General features: G+C 36.4%; 1 protein-coding gene across 1 annotated transcript in view; it reads left to right on the top strand.

Moving 5' to 3' along the window:
- ULK4 (unc-51 like kinase 4) overlaps positions 1 to 20,401 on the top strand; it is a 309,023-nt gene that overhangs the window by 24,726 nt on the left and 263,896 nt on the right. The window contains exons 14-17 of the mRNA XM_072412276.1: positions 551 to 611; positions 5,672 to 5,847; positions 6,404 to 6,450; positions 10,031 to 10,109. Of these exons, the coding sequence (XP_072268377.1) occupies positions 551 to 611; positions 5,672 to 5,847; positions 6,404 to 6,450; positions 10,031 to 10,109 (363 nt within the window). The remainder of the gene's footprint in view (positions 1 to 550; positions 612 to 5,671; positions 5,848 to 6,403; positions 6,451 to 10,030; positions 10,110 to 20,401) is intronic.

Here is a 20,401-nt window from a genome sequence, read left to right as displayed (position 1 = left end):
GCTCTGCATTTTTTAACAATACATTTATTTTTCACGTGTTCAGTAAACAAAATCAGCCAGTTGACACCAGAGTTGATTTATAAAAGCCACAAGAACTAAAATTCATAACTTGTACAATAGAGGAGATAAATAGAAGATATTACATTGTCTGTCTTGATGTACATTTAGTCTGCCTGAAATGTTTCTTTATGCTGCTATTCTTGTTTTATGGCTGTTGGCTGTACATGACAATAAGCATGTTACTTTTTTTTTGGACCTCTAAAGACAGCAACAGAGGAGATTCAACCAGCTACAGTAACTTTTATTTCTATATAGAATGAATTTGTGTTGTGCATGCATTTGTGAGGCACTGCAGTGTTTTCTGACCTTTCTTCATGTGTGAAGAATTATTTGTAAGAACCATAAAAGCAACCAGCTAGTCACATTCCTACTGTCTCTTTTCAAATGCTTCTTAGAAAATGAATACTGACTCCTTATTGTTTAACAACTTTGTTTATTGCAGATAAAAAGCTGATTTATAATAAAGCGTATATTATTTTCTTTCTGTAAGATATTTAAGCCAACTCCAGTCAGATTTGATGTGAAGACTTTGGGCTTTCCTGCACATTCAGGTAAGAAAATCATTATTATTATTAATATTATTACACAGTATTTATATAGTGCCATCATAATACGCAGTGCTGTACAAAGTCTATAGTCATGTCACTACATTTATGAAAGCATTTTAATAAAATAAATATGGCACTGTGTATATTAATAATTTGTATTTACTTCTCTAGCCTGTTGGTGCTGGTACTTGCACTTTATTTATTACATATACAGTGTTGGCTAAAGCTCAAATAATGTTCACAGCTAAATGCATCATCTTTTTCTCTTATACCCTTTTAGAGAAAGGGTATGTGTGCAATATATAAATCAATCAATTTAATTCAATTTATTGGAAATTGTGTGCAAGAACAGAAAGGCCCCAGGACTGTTACTCTGTTCATTCCTATGTACCACTTCTCTATGGGTTACAAATACATTTTTTCAAGCAGAGTAGACAAGGCTCTTTTATGCTATTTGGATTGTTCTATATGAAGGCAGAGTTAAACCTACCAGCGAGATATGTCTTATAGCATTTACTGTTAGTGAACACTTGTGTGTATGTGACTGTATGCATAATCTCAGCTGTCACTTTATTTGGTACACCTGTTCAACTCCTTGTTAATGCAAATACCTAATCAGCCAATCACATAGCAGTTCAAACCAAGCATCAAAATATGAAAGAAAAGTAATTTTATTTGACTTTGAACATGGAATTTTGGGGTCCAAAATGAACATGGAGGCTGGTCTGAGTAAATCATAAACTACTGATTTGGGCAAACCATGCACAACCAACACTACGGTTTGCAGAGAATGGTCTGTAAAGGGAAAATGTCAAGTGAGCTGCAGTAGTCTCAGTGAAAAAAAAGGCCAGAGGAAAATGCTCAGACTGGTTTGAGCTGATTAAAAGGGAACAATAACTCAAATAAACAGTCGTTACAAACAAGAAATTCAGAAGAGCAGGTGAACTTTAGGCTACAGTTTGCACAAGTTCCCAAAAATTGTGCAGGAGCAGACTGAAAAAACATTGTCTGGTCAGATGAGTTTAGATATGAGTGTGTTCTCTACATAAACTGGTGCAATACAATACTTCATCAATGTCCATAATTAAAATAGAAAAAAAATGCATAGGAATCCCACAGGTAAAGGTGTATCTTTAAAGGGTAAGTACAAATAGTATGAAAAAAGTAAAAAGTTTGCCGCGACTGCCTTTATTTTATGTAGAAAATACATTATACACAGATAAGTTGTAAATATCCGTCTTTGCTGTTTTTCCAATGTTGGATGAATAGAGATGTAGCTTAATGTATCCAGAATAATAACATAATGCATTGTAAGGTAATAGCAAAATGTTTCTCTTGCTGGAATGCTATGTTCTACCCATACTAAAATGTGCCTTAAAATAAGACATTTTCCTGCCGTAAATGTACATCTAACAACATTATTTGTCTCTGATTACTATAATTTCAGCAAAACTTTTACAAATTGCTGCAGCTGAAGGATAGCATGTAAAAGATAGCTTTTTACTCTTTTTCTGGTGGTGTGATATTCTAAACACTGTCTTTTCTGTAGATAGAAAGTTTGGATTTTTATTTTTTGTTTCATAGTTTGAAAAAGACACACATCTCTTAAAGTCAACCAAAAGAAATAATACATCTATCAATCAAAACCAATAACAGGTGAACCGTAAAACGTTGATTATCTTGTTACAATGGTACCTGTCAAGAAGTGGGATGTATTAGGCAGCTAGTGAACAGTCGGTTCTTGAAGACACTGGGTCGTTTTTATTAAAGCTCTCCATGGCTGTAGAGGATACACTTTTATCAATGAAGCTGGGTGATCCAGCAAACCTGGAATGGATCTTGTCCAGGATTCAAAACATTCGCTAGGAAATAGCAAATGACTTTGAAGAAATCCATTACAGGGTTGCTGGATCACCCAGTTTCACTGATGAAAGTGTATGCTCTCCAGCCATGGAGAGCTCTAATAAATGAGGGCCATTGTGTTGGGAAAAAAGTGGTCCAAGGAGGAGTAACCAATAAGCTAGGGATAGGGTCATGGCCTTCAGGACTGTGAGCTCTGTTTTTGGGACATGAGAAACAGGAACTGAGAAATCTATCATTTTTCAGTTGTCATCTGAGCAGTATATTAGATAAAATCTCCCAAGGGGACAAGGCTTTAGGACAACACACTTGGTGAGATTTCTTCTCATTCTCTGTTGCATCTTTAGGATAGAAAGTGAAAGTGGCCAAAAATATGAGGTTATAGTTGGGCATACAGAAACTTCCATTAAGATGCATATGGATTGGCTTAGCACGCAATTTATAATAGGGGAGGACCAGGGATGTTGAGTAGCGGACATAAAACTTGCCTTATCTCTAGGACACCTTTACATTCTTGCTAATTGCCCCTACAAGGGTTGTACTGTTATATGTTTAGTTATGTTATAGTTTGTTGGTATTTGCAGGTGCTTATACACTGTATTGTGTTTGCCTCAATCACTTCTTCTCGTCCAGTCTTCTCTTCTCCAGTCCAGTTACACAAATAACTCAGCTAAAAATTTGGAACCTGTGAAAACATACATTACGATCATCAGGATATTAAACCTCCTCCCAAAATTGGGAAACCTGATTTGAGTACAGTTTGTCCTTGTGTAGAAGTGTGTCTTATGGCAAGTGTAAACTGGTGGTTCAGTAGTTATTAGTCCAAGGCTCACATGTCAGATTACTGTCACTGGCACCCATTCTGTTCTATAGGGAAGGGAGGGGGAAGATGAAAGAATATTGCTGTGCTTTTCTTTGGATAGTTGTTTCCAAATGGTCCATCATCAATTCAACACTTTGGATTGATGAACAATATCAGGGGACTGCTGTACACATGTCAGATTTTCACCCAAGACAAGCACAACGGTTTGTGTCAGACAGCAGTCATCCGACACCCGTATGTAACCCTAGTCTTCTTAGGAACATCTTGCATTTGTTTTTCAAAGAATTGCCATTCACCTATTGAAGACAATAATGTATTCCTATCAGCCAGTGTTTTCTGCTGCATGTTGTTTTCTGAAAGACAAATTCATTTTTCCTTATTGAATGCATGCAGTGCAGTGAACATTTTAGCAACTAGGTTGACTGCTGTTTACACAGAAGATTTTATTGCTGCATGACACTTGCAAGTTTGCATGATCGGGCAGGTCATTATTTCAGAAAGGGACAGGTGATATCCTTTCTGCAATGTGCCTGCCTGATCATTCCAGGTTTCTGAAGTTAAAGTTGACCTGTGCATTCACGGCATGAATGAACTCCTGCGCTCCTTTGCGTGAGTTAGGTCATCCCAATCAAGATGGCAAAAGATCGTCTGGAAGATACAGAAGAGAAGGAACATGACAGCTCCCTGCACTTAAATAGGTGATCTGTGCATATTTCATTCTGCTTTAAGGTAGATGTAAACCCCAACTGGGCTGCTTTTTTGAAGGTGATAACAGTGGAACATGCCTGTGTAATGTTTGGTGCAACAACTGCTTGTTGTCTCCATCAGGGGACTGTGTAACAGTGACAACACAGAAACATAAAAGATAAGAATAGAGCATTAGCACTCGTTTTATAGTGAAATGCCTAGACCATGATCATCATGGTAGGATCACTACATATTATTTTAATGAAAGCTGCAGATTTAATTTAACGTTACTTAGAATCATCACAGTATAGCTTATTAACCCCCTAACCGCTAAGCCCGTAATTTCTCGCACTAAATATTTTTGCTGTTTTGGTTAAGCCCGTATTTTTTCGCCTACACTAAAATCCCCACTTACCTGGTCCCGCTGTGCTAATCCAGCGTCGGTTCCGTGTTCCAGCGTCGGGTCCATGTTCCAGCGTCGTCCTCCAGCGTCGGGTGTCCCTCTCCTTAAAAGAAAAAGCCGGCCGGCTTAGAGGAGAAAGCCAGCTGGCTTTCTTTTCTAAGCCAGCCGGCTTCCTCTCCCTCCTCTCCCTATCCCTATCCCTGTGCCTCTCCCTGTCCAGCGTCGATCGCTGGACAAAAAAAAAAAAAAAATACTCACCTTCTCCCTCTGCTCCTCCGGACACGTCTTGTGTCTTCTGTGTTCAGCCGGCGAGTGCAGAGACGATCACCGGGGTTTCCCGGTGACGTCGCTGCGTGCGTCGGCGCGGGAGGGAGGCGGGGCGGCAAATTCAAAATTTTGCATTGAGTTCCTTTGTATTGAACTCAATACAAAAAAGCTGTATTGAGTTCAATACAAAGAAATCCTTATATAATATATATATAATTGTATTATATATATATTATATAAGCTACTGTACATTACATTTTACACTTTTTTTTAGTTTTTTTTAAAGATTTTTTTTTTTTTATGTTTTTTTTATGTTTTATAAAAAAAAAATTTAATTATTAAATTTATAAAATTTTGGACATATTTTGGTGAGTTATGCGGTAATTCGGTGAATTAGAGCCTACAATCCAAAATAAATTTCCATGCAAAAAATGTAACACTTTTTGCATGGAAGTTTGGAAAGAATTAGAATACCCGGCATTTGCGTACGCGTCCCTCGGCGATTCCTGATGATGCGCGTGCGTGCGCCCGTCGATGAGGGTCGTAGCGGAAAATTCAAATTTTTTGTATTGGATTTAATACAAAGTCCTGTATCCAATCCAATACAAAATAATAGAAAATATATTTATGTGGTTTTGTCTATAGGTATGTGACGGACACTAGGGAGGTGTTTTAGAAAAATATATTACTATACATTATACCGAATTATCGCATTTTCAGTATTTTTCATTTATTTATGTGTTCTTGTTTAAGCTGATTTTTGTGTTTTTTCCTTTAATTTTATTAAAAGTTTTTTTTTTTTTTACATGATTGTGTGTTTCAAACATTTTTTATATTCATGATATCTACTAGAACCCTATTCGGACATATTTCTGTAAGTTACAGGTATACAATTTAAAAAAAAAAATTTCATGAAAACCTGTGACGCTTTTGGAACAGAAATCTAGAAATCAGTGTAACGCTCAGGTGGTTAAAACTTTCAGTAAATAAATCTTTATGTCAATGTGTTTGTTTTTTCTACAGGTGAAAAACTTGCTTCTCTTAAAGAACCTGATTGGAATGACTTTATGACACAGCTCTGCTCCTTGCTGGATTCTCCAGAGAAGACGGCACCACGGGCGAAACTGAACTTAATCAGCTATCTTTGCACTGTGTCGGCACATAAGGAAGTGGCCACCAGGATGATCAATTCCCAGATTGTGAGTGAAGCTTTTGGATGTTCTGCTGTCAGTGTAATACATCTTGATGAAGCACCGCAGCTCATAGATAGATGATAGGATTACAAGTTACATAAATGATCTCATATCTCAAAAGGATGCCTCTACAAAATAACTGACCTGTGGCCAGTGGTTTAAAGAAAAGGTATTTCCTCAGGCTCCGCTGGCCTAAAAGAGAGCCTGAAATGAGTTTTAACAATTTTTGTTATTAGCTTGTAATGTTCCTTTAAACTTGTTAACTCTCCAGGAGTAGTGACAGCTTAATTCCCTTGTACAACCCCTTCTCTTTTTGCACATCGTAGCCCTGTTCACTTCTGGAAGTCCCTGATTACTGTCTGTCCATTTATGTACCTGGCATTGGAGGAATTTCTGGGGCTGCTGCCGATCCTGGCATGTGCAGGGGAAGCCGTGTTTGCTATGAATCCTGGCAACCAAAGCTGAAACTGCTACATGCCTTAAACCATAAAGTATTAGAATTGTGTACCTGTATTTTAAATGTTGTAATGTAACTTTTTTTTTACATGTTTTTGCATTTCAGTTTTCAGCTCTTATACAGCAGTTACGGGGAGCACCAAACTGGGATATGTAAGTATTACCTTTGTTTATATGTGACATTGCATGATGTAGTTATAAGAAATGTTATATTACTATATATCACAATGGTCGAAACATTAGTCTTAGAAATGAATGAATGAGAATGGACAGGAGGGATTTTTTTTGGAAGGGAATTGGTCATGTTAACATTTATATTTTGTGTATTTTTTTTACTCAACTCTTCATAAACAAACTACAAATTGAAATAATTTGATTATTTGATTGTTGGGTAATTTGATTACTTTGTTAGGATCTATACTGTATTTTGTCATAAGTATACATTTTTGTGTTTTGCTTCTTAGACCTATTTTGAGTTTTAGTCTGTGTTTTTTGGGGGGTTTAGTACTGCTGTCATAAGGCAGAGCATCAAGCAACATGTGAGAGTAGTGGAGTCCATCTTTACAATCACAGTTGCTAGATTTGTGGATCTTTGCCAAATTCTAATTCCTGAATGATTTTGCCAGACCTACAAAAAACACAACCTAACACCTTTCCTAAATGATCCTTCACAGAACCTTCCAAAAATAGGCTCCTAATCAGTTTTACCCCTCATTCTCATAAAAACCTCTTGAGCTTAGTCAATGTCTTATAAAGGGTTTACTTCAAAGTAAACTTTTCACAAAGGTGGGTAAATAAATAAATGTAAATCTGATTGTTATACAAATTATACTTCCATCCTTCAAAATATCCATCCTTCCCACCATTCCTCTTCTGCTGCATCTCTTTGTAGTTCTTTTCATTGGCTTCCATTTCACCTTAGAATCAAATTCATTTTATTTTTTCTAACCTGATAGAAAAATATTCCCCTAGCCGCTCTCTTCACTCCTCCAATGACCTACTACTGACTTCCTCACTTATAACCTCATCACACGCACGGCTCCAAGACTTTTCTAGAGCTGCCCGGACTCTCTGGAATGGTCCTCCACATCCTATTCAGCTTGCTCCTACTTTCTGTTCCTTTAGAAGAGCACTGAAAACCCATTTGTTCAAACTTACCTACTTGTCTTGTCTCTTAAACCCTCACTACTTCCCACTATTCTCTATCCCCCATCCTAGTGTGTGCGTGAATTGTAAGCTCTTCAGGCCAGGGTCCTCCTGTGTCACTGTCTGTATCTGTTATTTGCAACCCACTGTTTAATGTACAGCTCTGCGTAATATGTTGGCACTATATAAATACTGTTTAATACTAATAATAATAAAAAAAATATTATTATTATTATTTAACCACTCCTATCATTTTCTGTCCTTCAATCCCCAGTCTTTTCTCTTATTTTCTCCTAATGAAATGGGTGGCCTAACTTTCAGAATGCTTGGGATATAAGGTCATACTTAACTTTAAGTCCACATTTGCGTATTATTTAATCTACCTTTATCACTAGATGTTCTGATCATTCAGACCCCAGCTGATATGGTAATCTCTATGCATATGCACATACGCAGTTTGTATTACCCAGGTTTGTGACAGTTTTATTAAATGGGCTAGAGGCAGATGTGAATAAACTGATAAGTATGCCTAAAGCATCTTAAACTTATCTTAAATGAAAGCTGAATGCATATGAAAACATGCTGCTCTTACCAATTCGCACAAGGCTTAAGGCCCATTCACAAAATTTATTGCAATATTTCAACATATATCCATTCATTATTGGGCTCTGTGTTATAGCAGCCTATTAATTATGAATATTCTGTAGTGTACCATTACACACACTTAACACAATTCATGTGGTGACTTCAGGCGTTGCTCACAACTATAATAGTTGTTTTTAGAATTACATTTTTATCTTGTCACAATGTGAAAGGGATCCTAATATCAGTAAGTGCCGGTAGGTACAGTACATATTGGTAAATATTGGTAAGTGAGATCAGAGGAACATAGATCACCAGAAGGTGACTGTTTCGTTCCATTGTCACTGCATATTGTTCTCCTTCTTGATTGGGATCGGTTTAGTTAAGTGAATCCCTTTGCTTTTCATTCTTACAGATATTATACACAAGGCCGGTTTATTTATGTGAAGCGACCCTGCAAATGTTAACTGGGTTTTTATATAACAAAATGCTGCCCATTTAATTTATATTTTCAGTACTCCAGATAATCAAAGGCAATAAAAGTGAACATCCAAGAGATGAAAGGATGTAGTAAAATGATGTTTCTCCTATGGGCCACGGATATTGTCTCCAATTAGTTGTTCTATGATTGATATCACTGCATACATTTTATTGCACACTTAATAAATCTTTAAGAAATTGTGTAGCCTAGTAAGCTGTTTTAGTCAGCTGAAATATTACTGCATTAATTTTATTATGCAGGTGTGAAATCTTTGTCAATATTACTGTTGGAATATTGTACTTTATTTTTCTATTTAATTTACATATTAAGTACACAAGCTAGGCAGTTTCCTAGATGTTATGCTTTCTTAACACAGAATGCCCAGTACATCAATTGTGAGCATGTTAAATGACCTTCGTAATAGCTATTCATAATTTATGTTCAAATCAGATAACATTACATAAGTTGTATTTGCATTCTAATGGCTAGTTGTAATTAATTGAATCAAGTTGCATCAAATTCTAGATTCTTGTACAGTACTACCCTCTAGTGGACTGTATCAGAAGCACATACTAATGCAGGGATTTATGGAGGGCGCAGTAGATTGAAAGGTGAGAATCCATTCTTTGTTCATATCCCAGGAATAACCTAGACAGTTCAAATAATGCAATCAAAGACTGCAAAGAAAACACAGTTATGTTGTTAGGGGCAAACCGTTTGTTTACATTCCTTCTGACCACTTTAATATGTTGAAGTAATATTTTTTCCTTAACCTCCCTAGTGGTTCATTTCTTTCCGGTTTTATATGTCTAAAAGCGGTACATTGTTTTTCATAAAAATTGATTTTACAATATATTATAATAGTATGAGTATAATAAAGTTTGAAACACAAAATCATTTAAAAACAATAAATTGAGTAAAATAAAAAATCTATATATTTGAAAAAAAACAAAACATATTATACTCATAGTATTATATATACTGTAAAATAAATGTTCTTGAAAACAATGTACTGATTTTACACATAAAAATCCAATGTATTGCATTCAATACAGTTAATTTGTATTGAATGCAATACAAATGGATTTTGAATTTCCTGCCCCACCCGGCCAGGACGTGCACACGCACCAACGTCACCGAGAACTCCTGCGGTGACTCATCGGATGCAGAAGCAGGAAGAAGAAATAAGACGAAGATTGCGGCGCTGGACAGCGCGGGACCCCAGCAGATCAGATAAGCGCTCTATTTACTAACATTCCCTAGCTGTTCCAACCCCGAGAGCGACTGGGGGTTACCACTTGTAGCAACTTTTTTCTACCTCGAGTCACACTCGGGGTTACCGCTAGGGAGGTTAATGACATATTCAGGAAACATTTCCTTATGCAGTTTTGTAGACACCACATGAGAACCTGGGTGATCCAGCAAACCTGATGGATTTCCTAAAAGTCATCCTTTAGCATTTCTTTGTAGTATTGTATGAGTTTACTGTAATTAGATAATAATAATAATTTATTCTCTTTTCAGACGTGTAAAGGTGGTGAGAGTCATTGGATTATTGGCTGCACATACGTCAGAACTTAAAGAAGATGTTCCTGTCACAGAGGTACATTTAGGGATAAATCTTTTACTGGTTAGGATGTGTAGATGTTTCTATTCTTTTAAACACTGATAGATTTGGTTAGTTAAATGAAATAAACATTGTCTCAGGAACAAAGTCCAGCTAGGAACTTTGTAAAAGTGTAGCAGAATCTTCCTGCTGGAGGTCTGAAAACCCATAAATCTATAGGATGATGGAATACATTAGATGTACCTATAGTTATATAACAATCTTTGGTAAATCTTGGTTTTTGTATTGTCACCTTGATAAAGAGGCCTACATGTCTCAAAAATCTGCAGCGATAGCTATATGACAGCACCACCTTGTCCTCAGCACTTCACTATTTCCTGTTGGCATTGTAAGATAGTGTGGCATGGTTTGTTGACTTAAGCCTGTGACCCCCATTAGGACGATTTACCCTCACTATGAGTTTGATTTATTAAAGTACTCCAAGGCTGCAGAAGTTGGCCTATAATGGATTGACTAGACATGGGAGAACCTGGGTGGCCCAGCATACCTGGAATTGAGTCATTAAAAATGATTTGTTATTAGTTGGCAAACTGTTTTCAATCCTGAACCAGGTCCCTTCCAGGTTTGCTGGATCAACAAGGTTGTCTCTTGATTGTCTATCATCTCCAGTCTTGAAGAGCTTTATTAAATCAGGCCCTTTGTGTCACTTTCACACTCATCAAGAAATTTGTGGGCTTGGTAGTCACCGGGAAAAAAATGTATAGACAGCAATAAAAACATTGTCCAAAAAACAAAAAGGGATAATACTACATTCAGAATCTTATAGAATTTGCACTTTTTTTTTACTTCAATATTGTTGCACAAGGAGTGATATTGGCATACCTCCCAACTGTCCTTGTTTTGAAGGGACTACCCTCTTTTCTTCTCATCTGCCCCTCCTTTTGGGTGGGTATATACATCTCAATAACAAAATGCATTTAATTAATAAAGAGTGTTACTTTGCACCTTTTATCCAGCCTCTAAATGACTCAGTTTCTTATTTTGGAAACCTAATATAAAGGAAAAGTATAAGAGAAATAGAATTTGTAGCTTTATCCATTTATTTTTGGGTGTTCAATTTTAATGGTCCACGAATTGGGGACATAGTAGGGGTGGAACATTTACCTACATACTTTGAGCTAAAAAGTGACCCTCTTCCCTGTCTCCATAAATGGGAGCTATGTAATGATTATTAGCAGATGATGACAAGTTTCTTTCTGTTTTACATTGGAGTTTTGACGTGTTCTGGTTACGTCACAAGTGGACATAGCCGGGGAATCGCTGATTGCTAGATTGCTCTTGTAAGTGTTGGGCGCGGATTAGATGCCTTCGTCTCCATAGTAACGACAGTCCATATCCTAATTTCTTTTGTAAAAGAAAATGTATCATGAAAGTCAGGCACTTTCCTAGAAAGGCCTTCTAATTTTCAGCACAAACCCTGTGGAGAATCCCAGAGGATCACTGCTGTTTGTAAAATAGTTTTAAGCAGCATTTTTCTATATAGAGCATCTGATTGTTCTTCTAGTTTATCACTGGTTGTACCAGCACAGTAACATTACATAAGCACAGTAGGGGAGGACCGTTCATTTTTTCTTGGAACATCTGGACAATTAGAGTAGAAAATAAGACTTATTGTACTGAGTGTTTCAGCATGGTTATTATTAGTCTTTGTTATATTGTGATTTTTCCAAGTTATGTTTCATATTCTCAACAATTCCTTGTTTTCACAACGTTAGCGGCACAAAGACATGGTAGCAGGATTCATATTTGATTTGTAGAAAGGTCACAGATATTGCAGTGTGCAGTATCTCATATAAAGCTTAACTGCTTCAATGCCATAGCAAGAAAAACTGGATCACATTTATTTATAATACTATAGGTATTCACTCCCATTTTGCAGTGTTGCAACCTGTAAATAAATGATTTGACGCATTGGCCCTGATTTATTAAAACTCTCCAAGGCTTGAGAGAATACAGTTTTATCAAGGAAGCTGGGTGATCCAGCAAACCTGGAATTAATTTCCTAAAAGTAATTTGCTATTTGTTAGCAAATGTTTTCAATCCTGGACCAGATCTGTTCCAGGTTTGCTGGATCACCCAACTTCATTGATAAAAGTGTATCCTCTGCAGCCTTGGAGAGCTTTCATAGATCAGGCCCAATGTGCTTAGGATTTTAAGAAACCAAATTGTTTTTATTAACAAAGTTTTTTTAAACAAAATTAGGAGACACCAATGTGTAAGTATGCAACCTGCAGAGCTAATACTTGGTAGAACCACCTTGGACCTGGTGGTGGTGAAATGTGACAAGAAAATATCTCCCCCACCACTGAGCCACCACTACCAGCCTGATGGATGATACATTCATTCATATTGTTGATGCCAGATTCTGACCCTATCATCCAAATACCACTGAATGTCTCCCTCTGGAGTAGGAACAGTTAGATTGTTGTACTTGCATTGCCTGTCATTTTAAATAGTTCACAGCTTTCATTCTTCCTCCTATATTTCACTACAATTCAATCCCAATAATTGATGGGGGCAAAATCTTTTTTTAGCAGGTCAACAGGTGGTTGTTACCTGCCCCCAAACAGCCCTATTCGTTCTGTATGGAGAGCCATGGTTTAGATGCCGCTTAAAACATCCATCTGATGGCTACGGGGTACCAGCATTTAGAAAATGGTAATTGCTTTGACATGTCCATGTGAACTAATCCTAGGGTACTGTGTATATTTTCAAGGAAGGCAGCCCTAATACATTCTGACAACTGACAAGCTGCAGGCTGATATCCAGCCCTGTTATTGCTCCCTGTGCCCAGCACAGGCATGCGGCTCACTACCTCCATGCTCCATCCACAGGGCAGCCAGGTTTCCCTTTCCAAGCCAGCCAGGAGTATTATCTTCCCCCTCCCTCAGCCGGATGATCAGCTTTTATCAGACTGAGATGCATACAATAGAGATTCAGAAGAGAGTAAGGCTTTTTACCTGGCACTGGAAAACAATCATGGGCAAGTGATGAATTTGCTTATTCTTTACAGGGCATCTGTACGTTTATTGGACATTGACTGTCATAAAGCAACATAACAGAATTACAGCTGATCTCAATGCAGATATAAAATGCACAGATGAATTCAGCTCAGTTCCAAAGTACATGCTTCTAGTTTTAACGTGGAACATAGACTGATGTTCTCTAAGCTTGGGGAACGATGCCTAAGACATTCATCTTTAGATTGTGGACATCTAGGGGTTAAAGGGCAAGTCCAGGCAATAAGTTAAATCAGTTGATGAACCAATAATGCTACTTTGTACAGACTGTGATCATGCCTAAGTAATTAATTCCACTCACTTAACATTTTCTAATGGTTTTCTATTAACTGTTGCAGCCTCATTTCACAGAGCTCCACAAATGTTATGTGAACTTGTTTTGTGTAACTTCCTCTAAATGCACTACTAACTCAATTCCAGACAGGTTTTAATTAAATTGGCATCTACAGAAACCTTTTTGGTATTGATATTTTCATAATTTTTGTATATGAGACAGCAGTGGGTGTGTTTGAGAATCTTCCCCTGCATTACAAACTGGTTAGTAAAGGGGGTTCCCAAAAGCATTGGAGTGGAATAGTAACTATGCATGAATGATAAAGCAAAGCTAAAATCAAGAAGGTTGCATGTTGTGCTTGTATTGGATGCTGAATTTATTATTCTAGTTGGGTGTACCTTTACCTTTTCAAAAATTTTTTCAACATTTGTCAAGCATATGATGAACTGGATTTACAAAAATCCAATTAAAATTACCTTTACTGAAATTCAGTCTTTTCTCGAAAATGACATATGATGGAAACCAGTAGTGACAGCCTATTTCCTTCTCCTTTTTTCTGATCAACCAACCATTGTTTGTCCTTGAAATGCTATATTAGTATTGTATCACCATACAGCCACACACACATTTACCTTTTTATACATGGATGTCATTTTGATACTACGCTGATCATTCGGACCATAAAATTCATCTTCTAGTCCACTGATTTTCCAGTCTCTCATCCCAGAAGACATCAGTAGAGGGCGCTATGACATTTCTCAAGCTTTCAATGTTGGCTTATATTTAATTTCCAGAAATCCTAATTATGGAACATGTCTTCAACTGTCTCCATTTTGTGTTTTTCATGCATTTATGTACCTGCATTTTGGAGTAAGACTAGGGACGTTAATACGCTTGATATCTCTGAGAAAATCACAGCTGCGGTTAATTTGTTAGTTCTTACATTCCAGGCTGATTTAATTTACTGAAGGGACATTAAAATTAATTATTTAGCAGTGTGCATATAAGTGGGGAAACTATGAACATATTAACAGTCTGAGATTGCTGTTTGCATAAGCTGTATGATGGGAAGGTCATTTAAAAAGCTGTTTTTTTTTCTTTTTTATTAAAGAAATGTTGGGCCCTGGTATACTATTTATTAGCTCAGTATTTAATTGTAATTTCCTAGCTCACCAGGAAAATATTAATTGCTACTATCCAGGCAAACATAAATCCTTGTTATGGTGCATTCATTAGTTACTTGGATGGACAAATGTTGTGTGTCATGCTGCTTTTCTGTTTTCCTGGGATTATAAAATCCAATTTTATGCATTGTTATTGGTAAGTTTGACCTGCTGGGAAAATGCTGGTTGAAAAAAAAGGGATAGTATCTTTGTATAAACACTTGATCTTTCCCAGCTATAACTGCAGTGTTAGCTAAAGCATTTTTGTGTGGCATTAGCGTCACTCAATTAGAGTGAAGTTTTAACAGCTATGCATTCTGTGCTAAGGAGAACTCTCCAGCGGCTTTGAAGGTCATCTGTAAAACAGCTGCGACAAGATTTTCATTTTATCTCGTAACTGGTATGACAAGGCTTGTCAAGTGCTCTATATGAAAATATCATAGAATTTTATAAAGGAAAAGTGATTTATGAAGGCAAAGGACTGGGGAGTGCAGAGAATAAATGTTCATGTTTTACCCTTATTTTTATCTAGTTTGAGTTCCTTTTGATTTACCCAATTTTGTATATAGAATGTGGATGTCTTTTATTACTTGTTCTTAACTTAAAGAGAACTTATGCCCAATAAGTGAGTGCAAAGAACTGGTCATCACTTCATTATAGCCCCTCGGCAGCTGATCTGTTCACATTACTGACTTACCATGTCTTATTCTGCTATGTGACTTTGTATGGAAGAGTCTATCTTGGTAGAAGCAGAGCTTTTGCTTTCTCTTGTCTATCCCCAGCAAGAAGAATACTGAGCAGCACCACAGTTACATCACCAAATTTTATTCCAGATCTCCCGAAACCAAAAGGCAGCAAGGCTCTAACCTCCATATTTATGCTAGATCTCTATGACCCAAAATGATCATTAGTGAAAAATCTAGCCTTAGTATAGCTGTCTTTTAGCATTGCTTAGTGATCTGCTGTACCAGATCACCAACAATCACTATTGAATAAATGCAGCAGGGCACCTTCTATTTCCATAGAACAACACCCAGTGATCTGTACAGCATTTATTCTATAGTCACTGGAAATGATCTCTAACAATCATTTTCAGTGACAACTATTGGGCGTGTGTACCTGGTTTTAGATCTATACTGCAGATGTACAGCTTTGAAGGTTTAAGCGCAGGAGAGCCCAGGTACAAATACATACAAACAATTCTAGATGTTTCCTACAACAGGTAAATGTTCAGTAGAGTTTTCTTTACACCCAACAAGGTTTATAATTGAAATAAAAAAAGGAGACATGATCTATGGATCCCTGGATAGGGGAAGTTGTTTGTTTCACCATTCAGCCTAATGTCCCAAGTATGGGTATATCAGGTCACCTTCTCTTAGATGCAATCTGGGTAATATTAGGACTTCATAAGTACTTCTGGGATTTGGGACCGGTAAATGTTTTGAAGTTTACAACGTTAATTATACATGGGCAATTAATTATGCAACCTAGTTTTGTGCCTGTCACAACTAAGTGACATGTCTGAGCTCTGCCAACCTGCCTTTTATCAGGTTATTAGGATATCCAATACCTCTTAACATATGTGAGCTGCACAGTGGGTGCTGTAGTCTAAACTTATTTCTGATTGGTTACCATAAATACCTCCTCATAACCGCATAGCGTTGTAAAATATCAGCTGCAGGCATGCACGGAAATGCAGAACCTGCATTCAAATATAAAAGTTATTTACTGGCCAGAGGATTGATAATGCTGTGCAGCCAGTTTTGTGATATAGCTATTTTCTGAAGAGAGCATGGCCCAGGTCCAGCCCTGGCACAGCTTCGAAAAGATTGGTCTAAACACAATCAACTGCTTATACAACAAAAAAACAGAACCCGGTCTCAATGTCTGATCAGCACATGATCAGTCAGGGCAGTTTCTAGTTGACTTTTACATCTGTAGCATTAAAAGTTTGCTCAAATACCATTTCTATTAAGATATTGATTTAACATCCCCTGACTGATGCCATAGGGTGCTTAAAGGGCTTGAAGAAAGCTGTTCCAAGTTTGTTAAATGTTGTACTAATGGTTGCTGAATGTAATGCTCTTAGGACCAGCCATTACAAGCACAGATTACACAATTTTCCGTGTTTAGGGTAACAGATTGATAAATATGGATGTTAGATCTATTTATTAAACAGAGAATTAGACATTCCCTCAAACGTGGGAATCTGCCAGATCCATGTGTTTCAAAGGCAGTTACTGATTGCCACAAGGGAATGTTTGAAGGATTGTCAGATTCCCTGTTTCATAAATAGAATGTAGCTTGTGTGTGCCACTTGTGCCAGGACAGATAATCCCAAGCCCTGCTCTAGATGCCCTGTGATGATAACACAGAGTTGTAACTTACAGAGCAGCAGTGGTTTGTGCAAAGTAAATATGGATCAACAAGGGGCCAGATATACACCTTGAACACAAAAATGTCTGCACAATTATTACTTTTATTATTGGTATTTTTATTTTATAAACCCAGAAGTACCATTGTTCCCTTTAATACAGGGAGAAGGTCTCTCTATCCTAAATACTTAACAATTTCTGAATTGTCATTCAGAACATGATAAATTTTATTAATTTTTTTATGTAACATTACTAGAAATCTGTAATACCAAAATGTTACCATGTTACACAGCACAGATCCAAGCAATGCAAACTATATCCAAGCATTACTGAATCAAGGTTTATTTTATTGAAATTGTTATAATAAGGGGTTGCTATTTGTCAGATGTGGAATACTACCTATGTAGATTACCCATATATGAATGTAGACTATCACATTTATTGTTTTTCTTTTTTTTTATTTTGCAATTATCTATTCAACCTCAAAACAATTATATTAACTCATATTTAAGTAAAGACTAGTGTGTATGTGTGTATATGTGTATATATATATATATATATATATATATATATATATATATATATATTTATTTAATTAAATTGATTAATGTTATTAAATGTATAAATGTATTATTTAGTAATTTAATTAAATACTACGACTACTAATAATAACATAAAAGTATATAGTAGTATGTATAAAAGTACTACAAATCTACTACACACATATGTAGGTGGATTTAGTATTGATGATTCTTTTAGCAGCGGCTTACACAAACTCCTGTACTGGAAAAAGAAGCTTGTGTTCTAGTGCTTTATTAAAAATGGTTCACACTTCATTAAACACAACAACCTTTGAAACTGGATAAAAATATGGATTGTAATAATCAAAGCTATGTGTGAACATTAAGGTGATTTTCTACATCTAATTTAGCCACTGTTGAAAATATTGAGCTGCTTTTGTGACCAATTTAATTGCATATGAAAAGCACAATAAGCTGTAACTGTACAAAAATACTGTGCATAGAAGCAAGAAAGGTTTACTTTGACGCAGTGCACCATTTCCGCCTCTGTATGTTCATATACAATGCATAGATGTTATTTTGTAGCCCATATACTTGTTAGTTGTTTGTGATTGTCTAAGGTTAAAAGTGTTTTTTCTTATTTTTCATCTGCAAATACAAGTGGCCCAAATAGACCTGGAGTTAGAATTTCCCTTAAACTGTAGGTGTAGGTGCACATGAAATGCATATTTGTGAACTGTCTTACCTACCAATAATAATGTGTAATTCCAATCAATTAATATTTGTAATATAAACATTTTGTCCAGATACCATACAAACTCATGACCATTTCATTATTATAGTCAAAGCAATATAACCTTTTCAAGATAGTGATGGGATACTAAAGGAGCAGAAGGTCACCCCTGTGTTCTCTCCTCTGCAATATATTAAACCCATAATTCATCTCTTACTTTCAGTCTCCGAATCCAAATCTGCCATGCGCAAGCAACCGGGAAGCCATGGTTTTGTTATGTAAATGTGATGCATGTATGGAATGGACCGAATCCTTCCATAGTATATTGTTTTGTATCTTGTGGTTTATTATGCTTCATTCCTACCAATTCCTAAAATAGACTTCGGTGGGACTATGAAGACATCTTAAATAGGCATATATGTTAATGACCACTTTTGTATCTAAAATGGCAAGATACTGTATCTTCTATTGAGCAAAATTTACTGATGTTATTCTGACCTACCTGCCTAGTTGTCATAATAACCCACTAGATGGAAGACTTTGGGGGTCTTTTTTTTTATAAAGCAGTAAATCTGACATTTAGTGAAACATTCCTTGATGGGTTCATTTGTTTTCAATGGCAATGATTGATTCCCCACCAGAAAATGTTTCAGTGAGTGTCCGATTCAAAGCTTTATAAGCAGAACCATTTTAATCATTGACTCAGAACAAGTATGTAAATCAAGCCATATTGACTTTACTCTGACTATACTTCTGCTTCAGCTGCCAGATTAAGGCATCTTGGATTTTTAAATTAAACCAAAAATGGCCGCCTCGATCCTCGACAGGATCATGTGACCTTATTATAGGAGATATTCTAAGTAATCTTACATCTGATTTTTATAAGTAACAGTTTTTATTTTGCATAGCAGTAAATCCTACTGGGCAAGATTTTTATTCTAGTGCCTTGACTTTTAACACATTGGGGTGCAGGATTTTTTTGTTCATGTAGAATGCATGCATGCTAGGTAATATACCTGTGTAACGCTGATATGTATTACTGCCCCAATCAATTTTCTCCCTGAAAATGTCTTCATCTGTCTTTAAATAGGATAGGATCATTTTTGCTCAGATATATCCATGAGAAGCTCAGATAGTTGCTGCAGTCATAGTAAATAGTTATGCCTGTGCATTTCACAAATTAGCCCCATATACAGTGTTATACCTTGCACAGTACTACAAAACAAAGTTACAATACTGCCGTCTACTAGGGGAAGGGATGCTAAGAAAATGCTTTCTCCTCCATGCAGGTGAGATCATTTTATAATTTTTGTCTGGGCATATTGTAAGGAGGTTCCTATGACCTTTGTGGCTGGAGCTCTTTTTTTTCTCTTAAGATAAAAGATTTTTTGAAATATGATATATGAAAGAATGTATATAGTTGCTGTAGCTTGTGAAATGTCAGGAATCTATTCACAAAGACATGTAAAGTTATAAAAGGTCCACTTTGGCACTAACACATACAAACACACACCTTCTCCTAGATTATTTAGTTACTTTTATTTCAAGAAGAACAAAGTAATTTTTTATATCGGTCATCTGAATCTCAAAAAAAGATAATTCACTTTAAAATTAGCCATCTGGGAGCAAGGGCAGATATATCAGGAACAAGGCCAGAGAAATCTCAGTGGAAGAATCTAAAAGTCAAATGTAATAATTTCCAAGATAAATAGGAAGCTGTGGAGTCCTATGCATCAAAGAGACTGAGCAATAACAATAACAACTAAAACCCTCCTAACTCTTCTTCAGCAGTCTCAATTATGCATTTAATATCTAAACAGCGGTGAGAACACCGCACTAAGCCCAAGTCAGTAGTATGTAGTTCATGAACAGCCAACATGGGAATGTGCATTGGAAAGTTTTATGGCATTAAGTTGTAAAACCATATTAGCTGAGAGCCATGAAAACCTTCTCATCTACAGCATTATATCTGTGGAGTGCATTTATTAGCAGTATTTCTAACACGTGAAGTCAAGTGGAACCCTCATCTTTGATTTAAACCTAAGGGCCTCATGCTTTTACGTAACTCTCAGCTACACAAGGAGGTACTTACAAGCAATAATTCTCATTTATAAATGTAAATAAATATAGAAAAATGTGTTCATTGCTGCCATGAAGCACACAATCACATATATGGTTTTGT

Source organism: Pyxicephalus adspersus, chromosome 5, assembly GCF_032062135.1.
Source record: "Pyxicephalus adspersus chromosome 5, UCB_Pads_2.0, whole genome shotgun sequence".
Taxonomy (NCBI): Eukaryota; Metazoa; Chordata; class Amphibia; order Anura; family Pyxicephalidae; genus Pyxicephalus; species Pyxicephalus adspersus.
This window is presented reverse-complemented; position numbering and strand designations above follow the sequence as displayed.